At 42.8% G+C, this 19,689-nt stretch overlaps 1 protein-coding gene across 2 annotated transcripts in view; it reads right to left on the bottom strand.

Moving 5' to 3' along the window:
• PDE312 (Nucleic acid-binding, OB-fold-like protein) overlaps positions 1 to 19,689 on the bottom strand; it is a 110,673-nt gene that overhangs the window by 19,857 nt on the left and 71,127 nt on the right. Inside the window, exons 2-11 of one of the 2 annotated variants that reach the window (XM_086522101.1) lie at positions 19,317 to 19,376; positions 19,150 to 19,179; positions 18,967 to 19,040; positions 18,695 to 18,776; positions 18,486 to 18,559; positions 17,953 to 18,025; positions 17,760 to 17,882; positions 16,215 to 16,397; positions 16,078 to 16,128; positions 15,840 to 15,991 (exon numbers count right to left, since the gene is read on the bottom strand). In XM_086522101.1, the coding sequence (XP_086378227.1) occupies positions 15,840 to 15,991; positions 16,078 to 16,128; positions 16,215 to 16,397; positions 17,760 to 17,882; positions 17,953 to 18,025; positions 18,486 to 18,559; positions 18,695 to 18,776; positions 18,967 to 19,040; positions 19,150 to 19,179; positions 19,317 to 19,376 (902 nt within the window). The remainder of the gene's footprint in view (positions 1 to 15,839; positions 15,992 to 16,077; positions 16,129 to 16,214; positions 16,398 to 17,759; positions 17,883 to 17,952; positions 18,026 to 18,485; positions 18,560 to 18,694; positions 18,777 to 18,966; positions 19,041 to 19,149; positions 19,180 to 19,316; positions 19,377 to 19,689) is intronic. The other variant, XM_086522102.1, reaches the window with a different exon arrangement.

Raw genomic sequence — 19,689 nt, 5'->3', positions numbered from 1 at the left:
GCACCCGGAGGGGATATTGCCATTATACATGTCATTGCCAAACTTTGTTTGCATTGTCAGGGGTGTCTAGGGCAGGAGGACTTTTATATCACGCCTTTGGAAGGGTGTGACGTCCTTCTAGAAACCCCTTGGTTCCACAAGAACAGCCCAGTGGTCGATTATAGGGCAAGGAGAAATCCAGTCTTTTTGTTTACTCGATTTTCTTGAAAGACTTACATGATAAACAAAGGTCAAATATGTATGATCTCGAAAAGGAACAAGAATTTTTACATCCGCAGGCTGACTGACTCTATTAAGGCCTACCAGGCGAGTTACCACCTTCGCTCCTCAAGATCATACGATTGACTTGATTTCGGGTAGTACACCAAACCAGCCACCTTACCGAGTTAGAAGAGCCAACAATGAAGAAATAATGAACCAAGTAAAAAAGAACTTCTTGAAAAGGGTCTTATCCAACCTAGCACTTCACCTTTCTGTTCGTCGGTGTTGCTGGTACTAAAGAAAGATCGATCTTAGAGAATGTGCATCTAAATCAATCAACTGTGGCGAGACACAATCGAAATGCCTATGCTTGATGCTCAATTCTTCTCGTGCTCTTTCTACGATTGTGTCATGCCAAGGAAAAGACATGGAATGTGACTTCCTTGAATACATACTTTTCAGCTTTTCATGAATCATCCACATACATCCGTGCTCATTCATGAGTGAAACGTGCTCAACGTACAATATGTCATGCCTAGGAAAAGGGATCACATAAAGACGCTGACTAAGATACAGAAAACGATCACGAATGAAACACTCGAGCAATGCGTGCTGACGAATCATTCAAACATATAGTACTTCCTGTAAGGGTTCTTTGGACCTAGCCTCGAGAGCCAAGATCAGTTCTTCGTAATCGATCGAATCTTCTTGTGGGGGTTCTATGGACCTCCACTCAAAAGCCAAGATCGATCCTTTGTGATTGATCGAATCTGCAACGAGGTTAGCTTCGCTAGAAAAAGCATCAACTAAACCATCATCCTTGTGAACAATCACGTCGTGGTCATACAAATCATCATGCTCGTGAGAAATCACATCGTGATCATCATGCAAATCATCAGGCTTCTCATTGTCATCCAAATCATCATGCTTGTCATTGGCATTCAAATCATCATGCTTATCATTATCATTCAAATCATCATGCTTACCACCATGCAAAGCCTGTGTGTCATGCTTTCGAGACGAAGAGACTGAGAGAGTCTCTTTTTCCTGAATCTCTTGCACTTGTGCCTGCACTTGAGAAAAGAGTCGCAACATCTCTTTCATGTGTCGGTCGTTCATGGCTTTTCTTGCTTTGTTCCCGCGATCCATGCGCATTCACGATCAAATTCTGCCATTCTTTCTGCTCTTCTTGCTTCGCGTTCTAACTTCCTGTCCATCATCATCATGTCGAAAGCCTTCATAGGAGTTAAGAGTAATCCTTTGCGTAGATGGGGAAGGGAGAGGGTCAAAAAAACATCTTGGTGGGGAAAATTCTTCTTCGCCTCTCTCATGCTCATTACCTCCAAGCGAAGTATCCATTCCGCTTTGGGTGATGACCATCCACTGAAGTTGTGGGTTCTTGTGGGTTCTTGTGGTCTTGGGTTCTTAAGTTCTCGAGGAACTTGGGTTCTTGGGGTTCTTGAGTTCTTGAGGTTCTTGCGAGTCTTGAGGTTCTTGAGGTTCTTCTTTCCCTTGCAATCAGTGTTAGAGAAGGATCTTCTCTTCACCCGAGTTCTGCTCTTTTCCGCGGACGCACCCCTTGGCGGCCTTGCGCTCACACCAAGGTTGCTTTTTCCCACCTCACGTTGATTGGCCAGCCGCTAAGTGCACGGTCCGCTCTCAATGAGTGAAAAGAGAAACAAGGGGAGGCTGGACAAGCCCTTTTTTCTTGGGTTTCCTGTCACTCTTCAAAAACACGATTAGGAATCGACACGCCCAAGAGGACTTGGGTTACGTGCGACCGCAACAAGCAAAAAAAAAAATTATGTGGTTCTTTCCTTGAGTGATACAAAACACTGCCAAAGCTCTGATACCAATGTAAGGTGCAGCGGAATGAATGTTGAACTTTGCTCAAGATGAGTGCTCCGAACTATGCTCAAGGATTCCATTTACTTACGGAAGGGAGAGTGTAACAAACTTGGACACTCCAAGTCAATAATCAACCGCGACAGCACCAAATAACCACTTCAAAACAATTCATAGATCACAATAGATTTGCATTGGCCCGGCGGAGTTCCGTGCCTAGAGATATTGGCCCCAAAGATTGGCGCCCCTTTCGATATTTCTTTTTGTATTAATCAATCATCAAAGTACAAGAGAGCGGTTAGGGTTTCACTCTCAGACTCTGCGTCCAGATGCCCTGAGAAGTGAGGCCCTCACCACTAATTTAAAGGTTACAAGGGATGCCCAAAAGCAGAGCCCCAAAAGCTTCAAATCAAAACCAATTGCTCTCTCTCTCTCACAGAGAGTCAAAACATGAAAGCAAAAGCATTCTCTCTCTCTCTTTCTCATCTAAGTAGAGAAAAAGCGAAATTTGCGTCGCTCATCATTTTCCAAAAAAAATAAAATAAATAAATAAATAAATTTCAGCCTCCGCGATTTCCGAAAATTAGGGTTTCTGCTGTCCGCCACGTCATCACTTTGTGACATACCCCCCTCTTGAAAGCATTGTAATCGACCGCGATTACGCCTGCAAAACCGACAAAAGCCATAAACCGTCTTAGCAGACACTGACTGTTAGTACCTACGTACTAGGAACACACATCTAGCACATGTACAAAATCGACAGTCACATCACACGACATCACAGGACATCACATGACATTCAACATTCATTCGGATCTTAGACCATGATTTATCGGCAATGTAGCTAGCAATCACATCTAGGTCCAATCGGGACCTCAACGATGTCCGATTGACTAACCCCTATTGCAACCATGTCTATTCGAGATCAAGTAGACCAAAATGTTGCAGTCATTTCGTCTATCAGTTCCTGCACTCACAAGAAGTCAAGAACAAATCAGTATCATAATCAGGAATTCCATTTCATAAAGTCATCCAGCAGAATACTGTTAGCTCTCAGTATCCCTGAAGCTCAAAGAGACATCAGTGACTTTAGTATCAAAATCGAGGCATCTGTTGACAAAGGAGCGGAGTAACTCCCCTCTTGTGCATCCCACTACACCAGATCTTCGGCCAAGCTGAGTTTCTGGGTTCCGTTTGGAGTAGACTATGCTAAACCAAAACATCGAGGTAAAGTTTCACAATCCGAGGAGTATCTGCTAGGTCCTCCTCCTCCATCCACTTCGCATCAAATGCAGGAAATTTCTTGAACTTAACCAAGAACCCGCCTTCGGACTTTACCCTTATTCTTCGTATCCTTATGTGCCAAAATCTGTTCAGGAACAAGGATCTCCTTGTTTTCGTCCACTTCGGGTTGCTCATCAGGCTCCCCATCATCAAGCACATCACCTTTAAAAGGTTTCAAGAGATTCACATGAAATGCATTGTGAATCCTCCAAGTATTTGGCAGTTTCAGTCGGAAGGAGACTTCATTTACCTTTTCAGTGATCTGGAAAGGGCCGTAGTATCGCATACTAAGCTTTGGAAAAAACCTCTCCTTTCCCTTGTTCTTTCGTAGGCGTGCCTTCTCAAAACGTAAGAGCACCCAATCATCCTCCTTCAATTTCATGTCGCGACGATGGCGATCCGCTGCCTTTTTCTATCGTTCTTGAGACTTCTGCAAAGTCTCGCGAACCTTGGCAAAAGCCGTATCCAAATCTCGCGAATATTCATCCGCTTCAAATTTCTAATCTTTCGTGCTCAGGAAGGATGGAACCTTCACAGCAGTTTCAACAATCTCACATGGCGTCTTCCTCGTCGAAGAGTGTATCATGTTATTGTAGGCAAATTCCACCAAAGGTAAGTTCTTTTCCCATTGAGTCTTCTGATGCGAGATACAAGACTTCAATAAATCTAAAATCACTGAATTGGCAATCTCAGATTGCCCGTCAGTCTACAAGTGGAACGATGACGAGAACTGCAACCGCGTGCCAATGTTCTACCAAATTGCCTTCCAAAACAAACTCATAAATCTGGGGTCTCCGTCGGAGACAATCGTCTCAGGCGTGCCATGTAATCGAAAAATCATCGTGATCATTCTGTATTCTCGGGAGATCAAAAAAAAATGAAATCCATTTCAATATTTTCCCAGGGGCGGGTGGGTATGGGTAAAGGCTGTAACAATCCCTGTGCCTTATGCCTGTCAAACTTGACCTTCTGGCATACCAAGCAATTGCGCACAAACTCTTCCACATCCTTCTTCAGTCTCCGCCAAAAGAAATCTCTCTCTACCCCTTTCATGGTGGTAGCAATGCCGCGGTGACCCGTAAAAGGTGGACAGTGGCAATCAGTCATAACCTTTTCCCTCAACGGCTGTGTAACGCACAACATAGTCTTTTTCATCAAGTAGCCTTCCCGAAGGGAGTATCCAGCTACTTTCTCCCCATCCCGTATCCGTGTGAAAATATCTGCAAAATCTGTATCTATGGCACACTGATCGACCATATCCTCGAAGCTCCTATGATGTATCGCGGAAATAGCCAAAACCAACGGTTTTCAAGACAAAGTATCTGCCACAACATTCTTCTGTCCCTGCACATAGACAATCTGGAAGTGGAACTGTGACAAGATGTTCACCCACCGCATCTGCTTTTCCGAAAGCTGCTTCTGTGACAAGAAGTAGCGCAAACTCTGATGGTCTGTAAAGACAGTAAAATCCGCTCCGAGTAGGTAATGCCGCCACTGAGTAAGAGCGTGGATAACCGCCCAAAGCTCTTTCCCATAGATCTGTGTTGTCATCTCCGGCCTAGAGAACAAACAGCTCTCGTAAGCTATGACATGGCCTTCTTGCATCAAGACCGTACCCAGACTACGACCACAAGCATCACAATATACTTCAAATGACTTCTGCAAGTCCGGCAAAGTCAAATCTGGTCCTGTAGTGAATTTCTCTTTCAATGTCTGAAAGGCAGTCACCTCTGTGGGTCCCCACGAAAAAGGTACTCATTTCTATGTCAAGGTATGCAAAGGGGAAGCAACCTCTGCAAACTTTCGTATGAACCGCCCTGTAGTACGAACACAGTCCCAAGAAGCTTCTAACTTCATGGACATTCATCAAATCGGGCCAATCACGGATAGTCTCTATCTTGGCCGGGTCCATTTGCACTCCTGCTGCTGACACAATGTGTCCCAAAAAGTGTATCTCTGGTAGGAAAAATTCACTTTTCTTTGCATTAATCACTAACGTGTAATCTCGTAATGCCTGAAAGACTTGAAGCAGATGATCTCTGTGTTCTGCCTCATTCTTGGAGAAAACAATGATGTCGTCAAAGAAAGTGCCAACAAATAGCCTGTACTCTCGAAAAATCCTATCCATCATCCGGTTAAATGTCGCAGGAGCATTGGTTAAGCCAAAAGGCATCACCAAAAACTCAAATAACCCAAAAGTCGTCCGAAAAGCTGTTTTGTAGACGTCTCCCGGCGCTATTCTGATCTGATGATATCCACTCTTCAAGTCAATCCTGCTAAAGCATGAGGATCCCTATAACCTGTCGAGTATATCATCGATCCTAGGAATCGGAAATCTGTTCTTAATGGTGATTTTGTTGAGAGCTCTATAATCGATGCACATTCTCCAAGATCCGTCTTTCTTCAAAACCAACAACACTGGAGAGCAATACGGTGAAGTACTAGGCTGGACAAGACCCTTTTCCAAGAGGTCTTTCACTTGGTTCATAATCTCTTCATTCTGTGCTCGGCTCACACGGTAGGGTGGCCGGTTCGGTGGCGTGCTTCCAAATATCAGATCAATGGTATGATCTTCAGGACAAGCAAGTGGTAACTCTCCTGGCAAGCCTTCTGAGAAGCAATCGGCGTGAGAGTGTAGGAAATCTTGGCGTTCTTTTCTTCAGGTCAAAACATATTCAACCTTTATCCATCGTTTAGTTCTCCCAAAAGAATGAGTAAGAAAACTGAAGTTCATCAAGTACAATCTCTAAGCCCTTTATTTATCAAAGTCGCTTTCTCGGCCCGGTAGTCAACCACGGCGTAGTTCTTGTGGTACCAAGGGATCCCGAGTAGAACGTCACTCGCGTGCCCTGAACACCCCTGTCATTGCAAACGAAGTTTGCCAATGCTCGGTGTAATGGCAACATGCCATCCGGGTGCTAGTCGAACTACCTCCGCTTGTGGCGTCAGTCTGTCGGGCGTAGTTCCAAATCGAGCCGCCAATTCCAAGTGAAAAGAAGTTGGCCTTGGCTCCTTCAAAAGAGCTTCCTGATCCTTCACTTTGCCCCGAAAGCGGCAAAGTTTGTACTTTCATTCATTAGATTCGGTGCAGGTCCCACGCCATGTGGTACCAGTTCTGCTTTCTATCTGCCTTTTCTGCCACATTCCTCAGCTACTCTCGAACTCTCAGACCTGTCGTCGTCTTTATCATTCTGTTCTTTCTATGCCTTATCAGGGCACTTCGCGGAGATATGTCCATGTTCCCCGCATCCAAAGCACTTCCCCTCTTTGATGAAGCGAGCTCTCTCCTCAGGAGTAAGCTTGGGTCGTGCATCCTTTTTTTTCTCTGGGTTGCTCTTTTTCATTCTTCTTTCATTCCCAGAAGTCTGTTCGGCTCGTTGTGTCATGGCCTCATCTGTGGGGTAGGTCAAACTGCCAGAGTGAATGGCAAAGCCCCGCTTCGCATGACTCATCAACTCCTGAATAGAAGCTGACTTTTGTTCCAAGCAGTGATCTCGGATCTCTGTAGGTAGACCCAAGGTAAACCGTCAATCTGTTCTCTGAACGAGATCTTCTTAAATGAAGAGGCGGGTAGAAAAGAGTTCCAGAATCTTTCACAATAAGCATTGATTGTATCTTTCTTGGTCATTCGAACATGGTTCCAAGCAGCTCGTACATCTCGTTCATATTCTTGCGTCAACCAAGAAGAAATAAAAAGCTTCTTAAATTTCAGCCATTTAACTGGCGCACTCTTGTTAAAAGAAGCGTGGACCACCAAGTACGAGCATTCCCCTTAAGGTGATAGGTAGCTCTCTGAATCTTGGAGTGCTCTGAATAGCGTACTTCCGCGAAAGCGATGTCAAACTGCTGAATAAAAGACAAAGCCTTCGAAGCATCTGAGTATCCTGAAAAGTATCAAACTTGATCGAGTGGCCACCTTCCTTAAACTCTCGGAGTTTCTTGCTTTTTTCTTCGAGAAAGTCATACTGGTTGGCTTTGTAAAAATTCTTCTTGTTCGCATAAAACTTTCCGTCATCGGAATCTGAGCTATCTGTAGATGAGTCCTAGGAAGAACTGTCAGTCTCTGGGCGAGATGTAGCCTTCTTATTGACCTTTCCGAAGCTTTGTTTCTTGCTTCGCTTTTTACCTTTTCTGTCTTCTTCGCTCGAATCTGAAGAGCTAGAAGAACTGTCAGAAGAAGAAGAAGAAGAACTAGGTACTCCTTCAAATCGAACACGCTTCTTCCGTTTCTTTGCCTTGTCAAATGTCAACCGACGACCCAAATATCCCGGGAAGTCAATGCCTTTCTTCTGCTTTTTGCCGTGCTTTTTGTCTTTCTTTTGAACGTCGAAAAGCTGAGCAATCCGTGCATCAACCACGTTCTCCAGTTCCTTCTCCGTATATTTTCTTGGAGGCAAAAGGTTTCTTGAGAGCGGGTTTCGGGAGTGGTGTTGTGGTTCTCTGCCACTCCATCTGTACCTCTTCCAAAGAGGTCTGGTTCATATATTTTGCCATCTTCGGATCCTTGGCAAAATTGAGCATCATCTTTGTTGCATCGCCGATCAACTGGCAACACTCCATCTCTCGCCGCTCCGCCTAAGTAGGCCAAGGCGGGCCGTACTCTCTATCGGAATCTTCCTTGTGATCCCTGCCCGCATCTCCAAATGCAGAGGGAGTCGACTGATCATTGCCTGAAGCCATAGGTGCCGCGGAAAAAAAAATTCGGGGATCGGATTTCCCGTAGAAGAGAAATCGGCCGTGCTCTGATACCATTGTAACAAACTTGGACACTCCAAGTCAATAATCAACCGCGACAGCACCAAATAACCACTTCAAAACAATTCACAGATCACAAGAGATTTGCACTGGCCCGGCGGAGTTCCGTGCCTACAGATATTGGCCCCAAAGACTGGCGCCCCTTTCGGTATTTCTTTCTGTATTAATCAATCATCAAAGTACAAGAGAGCGGTTAGGGTTTCACTCTCAGACTCTGCGTCCAGATGCCCTGAGAAGTGAGACCCTCACCACTAATTTAAAGGTTACAAGGGATGCCCAAAAGCAGAGCCCCAAAAGCTTCAAATCAAAAGCAATTGCTCTCTCTCTCTCACAGAGAGTCAAAACATGAAAGCAAAAGCATTCTCTCTCTCTTTCTCATTTAAGTAGAGAAAAAGCGAAATTTGCGTCGCTCATCATTTTCCAAAAAAAATAAATAAATAAATAAATTTCAGCCTCCGCGATTTTCGGAAATTAGGGTTTCTGGCAGAAATTAGGGTTTCTGCTGTCCGCCACGTCATCACTTTGTGACAGAGAGCCTTCCGTTCCTATAGTGAGAGAGTGCAATGGACACAAACAAAGTGAATGGACACTGTGAATGAAAGTGCATGAGATTGAGAGATAGAGAGAGAAGAATACGACACCAAGATGTTGTCAAACCCTTCTCCGAAGCCCCCACTCTCTATGGCGAGAGCGGTCTACTATTGATTGCACAAATCTCTACAATGCTTGGACTTGCCGACGATGTCGACGACGACGAGACGGGCTGAAATTTGACAATGCTAAAGGCTGAAATCTGCAAATCTTTATCTACTGAATTCTGACTCTATGTCGATGACAATGTCGATGATGACGATGCGTAGAAAACGCAGATGCTGAAATCTGCGTTTTCCGGGCTGAGTCTGCAAACTTCACGGGATCTGACCGTGCGGCGAGGATCTGCTGCGGGAAGGTGAGATCTGCGAGGTTTGGGGGTTCTACTGCAGAGTCTGACTGCTGAAAACTGAAAACACTAGTGCTACTCCTGCTTCTGTCGCGAAGATCTGCAAAAACGTTAGGTCTCTGGCTGATCCATAAACGCTAGGCTGATTTGGAGTTCTGCGGTGGAAATCTGCTAACGCTAGGGCTAATTTGCTGTTGTGGGGGAATCTGCTAACGCTAGGGCTGATCTGTTGTCTACTGTCGCCGGGAATCTGCAAGTGCAAAAACGCTGGCTGATCTGATGCAAAAACGCTAGGCCTTTTGCAATGCTGAAAACGCTAGAGTTGTCGCGGGGGTCGGTCTTGCTGAGAAGTTGCCTGTTGAGCAAGGTGCTCGTGTTGCCTCTTCTGCCAGAAAGTGCTAGCTCTGGTTTGCTTATATATTATCTTAGCAAAATTGCCCTACCTGGTTTCCAACAAAAGTCACTTAAAAATAATAAGTGAAAAATGTCAAAAATAGGGAAAATAGGTTTAATCCACTGGAAAATTCCCCTGATGGATTCTGATGGTAATGTTGATGATCATGTTGTGTGCAACCGGAGGATATGCATCTAATCTAAGTGTCTGGGCATGCACGGTTTGCGAACAGACTCACAAAAGTGCCAGATCTAAACTGACTTGACTGAACTAAACCCTGGTCACGTTGTAGCTTGTCCACGGACACATAGGATTGGATGTGTCACGTGACACTACCGATCAGTTGTGGGCACTTTCTTTGACAACATCCTCTTCTCCAAGAGTGAGGCAGAACACAGACACCACCTATTGCAGTTTTCCGGGCACTGCGGAAATATAAATTGGTTATAAACGCGAAAAAGTGCGAGTTTTTCTTGCCTAAGATACACTTCTTGGGACACATTGTCTCAATAGAAGGGGTAAAGATGGACCCGGCCAAAGTTGAGACCATTCGTGATTGGCCCAATTTGAAGAATGTTCATGAAGTTCGAAGCTTTCTTCTGGGCTTGTACTCATATTATCGGCGGCTCGTTCAAAAATTTGCAGAGATAGTTTCTCCCTTGCATATGCTAACTCAGAAAGGAGTTCCTTTTACTTGGGGATTGACACAGATTGCAGCCTTTTAGACTCTCGAGGAAAAGTTGACAACCGGACTGGTTTTGGCCTTGCCAAACTTGCAAAAGCCATCTTTTCACTATAATGCTTGTGGTCGCAGTCTGGGAGCAGTCTTGATGCAAGAAGGCCATGCCATTGCTTATGAGAGCAAGATGTTTTCATATCCTCAACTGGTTGCACAAATTTATGAGAAAGAGCTATTCACACACACAATGGTTCAAAATGAGGTCAAATCAAACCCCCCCCTCAAGAGAGATTGATTTTGGGTGCCCCAATTGCTGAGTTATCTTGCAGAATGGCTCTCGAGCCGCCAAATGTTCACTTTGCCATTTTAATTTAAATTCCTAGTACCCACCAACTTATGAAGTCTCCGCGAGGGGCCTAAATGACTTTAACTGAGCTTAACCACCCTTTTACTACTCCAATTTCAATGCCAATCAGCCCAACCATCTCAGCCCAACCATCTCGTGCAGGCCTAGCCTTCATTGATGCGGGTGAAACTCTCGGCCATTGGCCATTTAACATTGGCCATACAATGTCCGGTCATTTGTGACTTCAAAAAAGAGGGTCCCAAAAATTAAATAAAAATCAAGGGAAGGAAACCAACAAACAAAGTTAGTAATTGTCACAACCTCGTGACATTGGTACTTAGAGTCAGTGTCTACTGGATTAGTTTTTTCCCTATGTCTGTTTTCCAAGCGTAATCAAGGGCGATTACAATTCTTTCAAGAGGGGGGTATATCACAAAGTGATGACGTGGCTTGGCCTATAAGACACAACCCAACCGAAGGGCCTAAACCGTAGCAAAAAGTAGAAGAAGTTGTACCAACTTACATGTTCCGATTGAGTGCCCCAAAGAGGGTTAGGTTTAAAAACCTAACCCTACCAACTTGCCAAAACCCGATCGAGGGACCTTAACCCTTTTAAAAATAAAGCAAGCCCACAAGCTGTGTAGAGATTATGACGTGGCAGTGTGTACGGACCGGTCCGCAATTTGTGGAGGCACTTGCTGACATGGTAGTGTGTACAGACAACTCCCTAAGGACTTGCTTTTGGAGCGAGATGCTTTTAGAAGTACAGCTTTTCATGTAACTGCTTTTGGATATGCCTAGGCCTTTATAAAAGTGCCAAGGCCTCACTTCTCCTCATATCAACTTGGGAGCACAAAGAGAAGAGGAGAACTCTCGAACATTGTACCTTCTGGATAGGCCCAGGACCTTATAAACGTGCCAAGGGCTCACTTCTCCTCAGATCAGCTTGGGAGGAGCACTAAGAGAGGAGGAGGACCCTCAGTCAATGCATCTGGGCGCGGAACTACACCGTGTCTGTCTGTCTGTCTATCTATCCATCCATCCATCCATCCAAGTTTTGCACAATTATTTGCAGTTTCTCACGTGTGTTGCAAAAGATCTTTGGCTTGGAGTGTCCAAGTCTATTACAATAACCCCTATCCTATGGACAAGCCAGTGTCCACCTCAATGGGGCAAGAGTCTTCCAAAGGAAAGCACAATCAAAAGAAAGAACAAAGAGAACTTGCTGATAGTTCATCAGAGAGTTCCGAACAAGATAGGGAATTTGTTGATAGTTCATCAAAGAATTACGAAAATTGCCAGTGGAGAGGGGATGCCAGAGGAGCAACCAACAGGTCCAAGAACACAATAAAAGAACAAAAAGATTAGCTAGGTCCACCGATAATTTGGTCAAGGGCACTTTTTGGTCTCAATGCAAAGTGGATGGGGGAGGAGACTCTGAAGATTCTCTTCAGTTTTTAGTTGTACCTTGAGGCTTTTGGAATATTAATAGTGTCTAATCTTAAAGTTATCAATGAATCAGCAGGTTGAATCTAGTGCCATGAGATTGCATAAGAGGCCAGCCACTCCACTCCTTTGTCACACATTGCCTAGATTAAATAAAGTCACTAATTTCTCCTTGAGTTTAGGGATACTAACAGGCTGACATTATTTTGCAGAATGACTTTAGGAAACTATGTACATTGAATTGAAAATTTCCAAGATTGAACATGTTGTTTCATGTGTGTATTGTTAGAGGTGTTGGAAACATGAAATGTCTACAACATTTTGTCTAATAAATGATTTGAACCTAGTGCATCTATACATATGTTCAAGATCCGCAAGATTTGGTTGTGATAGCTAAGTAAATGTGAAGTGAATGTGATTCTATTGCATCAAGATTTCTATCTGGATGAGATGACCAGATATAGTTGTGAGTGCATCAAGAGTTTCGGAAGGATGAGATGGCTACTCAGGAATCTAGGTGCATCAAGAGTTCTGGAGTTGATGAGATTGAAACATAGTGTTTAGGGTTAACTAAGTGTGTGATTTGTGAAATGCATGCTCTATGAATGTGTTGTCATGTGAGGGATGGTCATGGACATGGTTTGTTTAAAAAGTGAAAAGAAAGATCTGATAGTAACGAGATTAGCTGATCGAGACATCTATGAAAAGATCAGGGCGCCCTGGGAAGCAAATGTGATTGATTAGTGATTGATGTCTTCGTGCAAGTGCTTGATGTGTGTAGTCTAGTGCATGAGTACACAAAGTCGGTGTCTATTGAAGAAAGATTTTGGCCTTAGTCAGTTTTGCAAGCATAATCGAGGGCGATTACAATTCTTTCAAGGGGGGTATGTCACAAATGTGTGACGTGGAATGCCCAACTTGACAGACTAGCGGAGAGGACAAGGGGTTAGAGGTTAAAAACTAAAACCCAGAAGAACTGCAGAAGATATTGCCCTCGCTCAAAACAATCCGTAGACTACTACCAATCATACGGTGGAAACTCCAATAATAGACCTAGAAATCTAAATGTCACAAATAAACCCTTGCTTAGACTAGCTAGATTCATCCCCATCTCCATCAGTATAAATAACAGCAAGCTCTCTTGAAGTCAAAGGGATTTTGTGCTAGAGCCTAGCCCAATGTCTCCAGCTGGAGCTTGTAACCTCTCCCCAATGGGGAGACAATAATGGGCATGTCAAGAAAGGTAGTCCAGCAGTTGTGCATGGCTCCAATGTGACCACTTATCTCTGAATGGAGCGGATCGTATCTGCTGAAAGTCTTAACTCCTATTTCCATCTCATCAGAATCCATGATCAAGAGAAAACTCACCCCCAATGAGCAATACCAAGTGCGACTCGATTGCTAGTGTTGGTGAACCAATGTGATTCCCCACCAATATAGCGGAATATTAAAGTTTGGAACTTGAAAGGCTCATGACCACCGAAACCGAATAGCTCCCAATGAGATCACCTCGAATGAATTACCTCCCGTATAGCTATAGCAAGTACATGGACACTCAATCCACTGAATGATCCAAGCAAGTGATGTTGAGTATGTATGTGCTTGAATGTACGTGTGTATACAATGGTGCACCTACAAGGAAAAAAACGAGAAATGGGTGGTCTGAGCGAGGGGTAAAGCTATGGATGATAGGATAACACAAAATGGAATGGTGGGTTCAACAGCAGCAGGAGTGGAAACTAGCATTGCAAGTATGCAAGCGAGGCCTGGGAAAAATGTGCAGGCTGAATTGTGTGTGTGTGTGTGTGTGTGTGTTGGGGGCGGGGGGGGGGGGGGGGGGGGGGGGTGCGTGAAGAGGGGGGCATTGATGGAGGATAAAAACTTGTTGCTTGGATGTACACGGCGTGGTGTGGCATATAGGGTTTTGTGATGGAAGAAAAAAACAAAAAACATTTCACCTTTGCAAAAAATCCATAAATGCAAATCGGTACAACTAAAAACAAGGGACATTTTAGTGTCCTTCATTCTTCAAAAATTCAATCACGGATCTACGTGATGCTTTACATTGTTGTCCATGTCCTTGGAAATCACTCTTACTTCAACAAGGCTAATTTAATCGCATGCTTTAAGAAATGTATTAATTTCCTCCTATCGTAGAACATAATAATGTTCCCGACATTTCAGTGTCTAGAGTACCAAACTAAAGTTAAACTAGAGCTGTACATACAAAGCCAATTTAGCAACACTATCTGTTCATATCTATCCTTCCATAAGGCACATGTATGATCTATCTCTCTATCAAATCTGAGTTACATAGGAAGATCTATCTCTCCATTTATACATCTCTCTCTCTCTTGACCCTATTTGAAAAGAATCTGTCATTACCGTAAAGAACTTAGTAGCATAGCCAAGCAAAAAGGAGTGATTGTGTTAGTGTAATACCTGATCTCTCTATGGCACGTTTATTATCCAATGCACCTCACAAAGACATAGGCTGATACAAGCATTGCAAGAAGCTAGCAAAGACTCGGCAAGAGCCATACACCTTAAGTTCACTAAATAATACTAACCCAAACCACGGCAAGCATTGCAAGAAGCCAACACAGACCCAGCAAGAGCCATACAGCTTAAGTTCACTAAATATAAATAAGCCCGACCACACAGAAGGCCAAAGATGCTAGAATGAACATTGAAAACACTAGGCCCAGGGAGAAACCTCTCTTAGCGAAAGTAAAAGTGCCTCAGCAAACCAGACACCGGAGAAAGAGAAAATACGCCAAATCTTCAAAGATAACCTGAGCCTAATAAGAAATTGAAACCATTAATCAAAGCCAAGACAAAAATTCTTGGTTTACATCCATGAACACAAACATGATCCACCAAGAAGTATCGAAATTGACAGCTCTAAGCCACCAAAGAAATTGAAGCAGCCACCAAACAGGTAAACCAAGGCACACCGCGATTGCATCAGCTCTTTGTAAGAAGAATCGTGACCCATGAAAATGATTCACGCAGAAGTGCCAGACTGAAATGTCGTGAGCCACAGGCAAATTGAAGAAGACAGCGAAGATGTAACCCATGCAACTTGCCACTGCATTCACTCCCTCAAGGAAGAACCCCAAAACAGCCAGGGATAAGTCATGTAACAGTGCAGGTATCATTATCAAGCGGGTTCCTATAGAGTCAACAAGGACCTAACTGATGCAACTTGCCACTGCATCCACTCCCTCAAGGAGACAAACTGAAGAAGACAACGAAGACATAACCGGTGCAACTTGCCACTGCATCCACTCCCTCAAGGAAGAACCAAGACTTATCAAACCCAAAACAGCCAGCGAGAAACTCATGTGACAGTGCAGGTATCATGATCAAGGGGATTTCTACAAAGTCTGCCACACGAGAAGATCCGCCAAGAGGAGGAAAGTTGGCAAGGCAACAAAAAAGCTGCAGGCAGAAGGCTTAGGAGAGCCCATCAGTCCAACGGCCCAAACCCACACCCTCTAAAACACTGATAAAAAGGAAGCAAGAAAGAAAAAAGGCAAAATAAAAAGGGAAGGACCGGTGTGTGTGTGTGTGTGTGTTGGGGGGGGGGGGCGGGGGTGGCGTGTCAAAGAAAACCGACAGCAAGCGTTGATGCCCATGTCTAGAAAGCACTATATAACAGCAATCACAATTCACAATTAACTACACATGGTACAACAGATTTCAAAGAAAACGATCCAAATACGTACCAATTGGACATGTCCATAAAGCACTATATAATAGCAATCATAACTAACAAGTAACTACACATCAAACACGACAGATTTCAAAGAAAACAATCCAGATACATACCAGTAAAGTGAAGGATTGAAACAGGAAAATACACTCCAGAATGTAAGACAATTGTAATAATACAGCCTTCCAAGAAAAGGGATAAATACAAGGCGCACTGGAAAGGTGTACCTACTTTATTCTATCCCGTTGGACAGCTTCGTGTTCATCAAGATACCGTTGCCAATTCATGATATCCAGTTCCTCCATGTACTTGATTCTTCGAGGTTTTGTTTCGACATACTCTTCACCCTTCTGTTCTGCTTCCTCCATTGCTTTCTTGACAGCCTTTGATCCAAATTTGACCAGTTAAGCAGAAGAGAGTAGACACTGTTCGTAAATCCCTTGGTTAAACATAAAGACTCGATTCATACCTCGCGTTCTTTTCTGGCAGAATCCATGTCCAGCTCCCATTCATGTTGAGTCTGCTCATAACCCCATTTAGAAAAATTAAATATCTTAAGTGTTATAAAACATCAAAATACTTGAACCTCTGAACTAGGAAATATACCAACACAAGGGACAAAAAGTTCTTGCCACATAATTTCTCTTCGGTCCAAAATGAGTCTGGGTCCACATAATCTCTCTGTGCTGTCGGTATCTCATTCAGCTTTTGTGGAGGTTTTACTATTCCAGCTGCTAGGTTTTCCTCCTCTTCCAAAAGCATCTGCTCAGCTTGATGGAGTTGCCATACCTGTGAAAGCCATACCAGAAACAAACGTTTGTATTGAAATATTGTTGAGGACCATGCGTACTTCGTTGATAGATTTTCTTCTCATACATCTCAATTTGCTTAGCAAAGTTTTTTCTGGTTCATACAATCTATGAATACCCCTTTTCAATCTCGCCAACAGTTCTTAAGACATTCTATTTGGCAACTTTCCATTAAAAAAATTTAGTTTTCCGTCAACAGAAGATGAGGCCTTTTTTAAGGTATTGTAGGCTCATGGGATGACACAGTGCATTATCTCTGAGCCAAATGCCAAACTTGTGAGTAAACTTTTGTCTAAGGCACTTACTGTTGGGTTTGTATTATCAAAATGATTAAACTATGTCAAAATGGGAGAAATTTATCCATGATTAGTATCAAGGATATGGGGAATTTCTAAAACTTGACAAATTTTGAACATTTCCTCAATACAGAGGAATTTTGGTAAGTTCCCCTTGTAAATATTTATGACCTTCTTTCATTTGTAACAGGCCGCAGATATTGCTTAGAGTATCGTGAAGTATAGGATCCAGTTGTATTTTTGTCGATTAGTTATGATGTATGTATAACGTTGTCATATTCTTATGTTACATGATTTTTTACAAGATCCATAACCCAGAATTCCATCTTCAGCTTGAAGCTGTTACTAGTGCCTGGTCTAAACTGGAAGCTGTAGCCTGTAGTTGGCTCGTCGTAGATCTAGTCTGTGATAGTTTTTAATCACTTCAAACTTGTAGCTTATAACTTGTAAGTTGTCACGACATTTCCAATTGTAGCTTGTTGATAGGTCTGTACGTAATACAGTGTAAGTTGCCAGTCACTTAGGTGTAGTATCGTGACAGACATCTTTACCAGTGTTGTATGATGAAACTTCACACTTGTGAAAACAATTGTTTCAGTACGAGGACTTCACTCTATACCTTGCATCTGGTCAAAGACTCAACCACTCAAAGGCTGGAAAAAAAAACACCCATCTATCAGGCACATCTGTAACGTCTTTGGCACCAGTGTGAAACGTTCAGGAACATTTCAATTTCATCGATACTTGACAACCTTTCAGTACTACGTGTGGAGAGTACAACATGTGCACATGTGTGTCTCATTTCTTCATGTCTATTTCCAGCCTACTACGCGCCAAGAGAACAATCACACAGCTTTCAAAACAGTCAAGTGGGGGGCACATTTGATTGAAGAAGCGTCGATTTCTAACATATGCAGGAAAAAAAGGCAGTACATTGTCTAATAATAAGTTGCAAAACGGGACTTCGATGCATACTGAAAAGAATAGACAAGTCTTGAATGTTGAATTCCGTTAACATTCATAGGAACTTGACAGACACTACGGACCTTGAAGGAATATGGATGATTGTACTTAGGGGCCTTGTCCAAATCTTCAGGCTCATCTTCCTCATCAGGTACCGGTCTCCTTCTAGGCCACAAAGGTCTAAGTGCTTCTCTCTGAAGATTATGCTGCATTGAGACCAAAGAGAACATAGATGTTGACTGAAGATGAGCATTAAATGTTTCAGAAAAAGCTTACGTTAACCAAATCCATGCTGTTTTTCTCATCATCATCCCTTACAAAGATAGGCGGATAGTCAAATCTATTGAATCTGAAAATCAAAACACAAAGGAAACAAGGTTAACTAACACAAAATCCAACAAAGATCAGCCTTACCTCATAACAGGGCTGCCAACATATAAAAGAAATCCACAGACATCGCATGAGAAGACCTCCATTTTACAAAGCCCAAAGAAGTAAGAATGTTACAACTGAAGTAGCTATTCTCCATGACCAACAGGCACCTATATGAGGATTTGTCCTTGGGCATACATAAGGCATCCACATGGCAGACATTGCAGGGTGTGCACTCTTTCAGATAATTCATATATCATAAGAGGATGTGTTTATTATGCGTAAGTGTTCCCAAGAGTTAGCCTCAAAGCCCTCAAGTTAGTTGTCCCCCTCAATATAAACTGCACAATCCTCTCTCACTGGGCAAAAATAATCAAATTATTTGCTTAACCTATGAAAAGAAAAATTGTCTATGATAAGCTGCAGCTGTAACTCACATAAGATGATCAATATTTGGCTGAACAAAGCGCAACTCAATTGGAAAACGAAACCGATATGGATCTCTTTTTGCCTACATGACAAGGAAAACGAGACAACAAAGCAATAAATGTTCCATATATCCAAAACCAAGGAGCATCACTTGCAAACACCAGAGTAAGTGGCATCTGCCCTATTCAAAACTGATAAGACAGAATAAGACTCTTACCATCACTTCTACTTGACATTTCATTCCCACTTTAATGATTTTCCTGATGTAATACCAGTCATTGCGCTTTATAGGAACCCACCTGCAATGGAACCCCACGTGGAAACTTATTGAGAAAATGCTTTACAGAAAATGAACATCAGCCACATAGACAAAGAACAATGTAAGATTTTGATGTGTATTGAAAAAAGGATTAAAAAAACAATCCATAATTGACATTTGGTTGAGCAAAAATACATGTTGAGCTACTGTAAACAACAGTACAATATTACCCATCGTGAACAGCACCAAAGTTGACAAATGCACCTTCATACAGGTGAACCATAGTGACCTGTCCAAGATAATGCTGCATTGCAAATGTAGCCAAAGAAAGCAAATTCAGTCAGCAATTCATGGAGGAACGAGACCTATAAAAAGGCCCAGGGTGATTGGTGTCCTAGTTGAAGAAACAAAACCTGTCCAGGATAGATGAAAGGAAGCTCATACTGCAAAAAAACAAACAGATAGATATTACACTAAGAAGAAATGAATGAGAGATTACGCAAATGAAACAACTTACCCTAGAAAGAGAGGTCCAACAAAAAAACTATATGTGCTAAACACCAAGGTTTTGAACATTTACCATGCCTTCCACATACTCCTCACCCATTCTCCTTCTTCCAGGATAGTATTCATCATTCAACTGAAAATACAGAATAACAATGTAAATTTGATAGTATATCAGCAAGAACCAAACTTGTCCTCAAATGAAATTACAATATAGCAGATAAGCACATATGACAACAAGACGTTATTTATCCTATTTTTTGCAAAAAAACAATGTCTGTCAGAAACAATGCGTGCTCAAAAACCAATAAAAAGATGAGAGCAGATCAGTAAAAATACCGGTAAAACATGCGCGCACGCACGTGTTGACAATAGAATGTTAGCTCAGTAGGTAGAGTCCAGAGCATGAGACTCCCAGCATTCGTCATATTGCAAGGAAAGGCATGGCA

The sequence above is a fragment of the Adiantum capillus-veneris genome, chromosome 10 (genome assembly GCF_014529385.1).
Source record: "Adiantum capillus-veneris isolate H3 chromosome 10, ASM1452938v2, whole genome shotgun sequence".
In the NCBI taxonomy this organism is placed as follows: Eukaryota; Viridiplantae; Streptophyta; class Polypodiopsida; order Polypodiales; family Pteridaceae; genus Adiantum; species Adiantum capillus-veneris.
The sequence above is the reverse complement of the archived record's forward strand: the minus strand, read 5'-3'. Positions and strand labels throughout refer to the sequence as shown.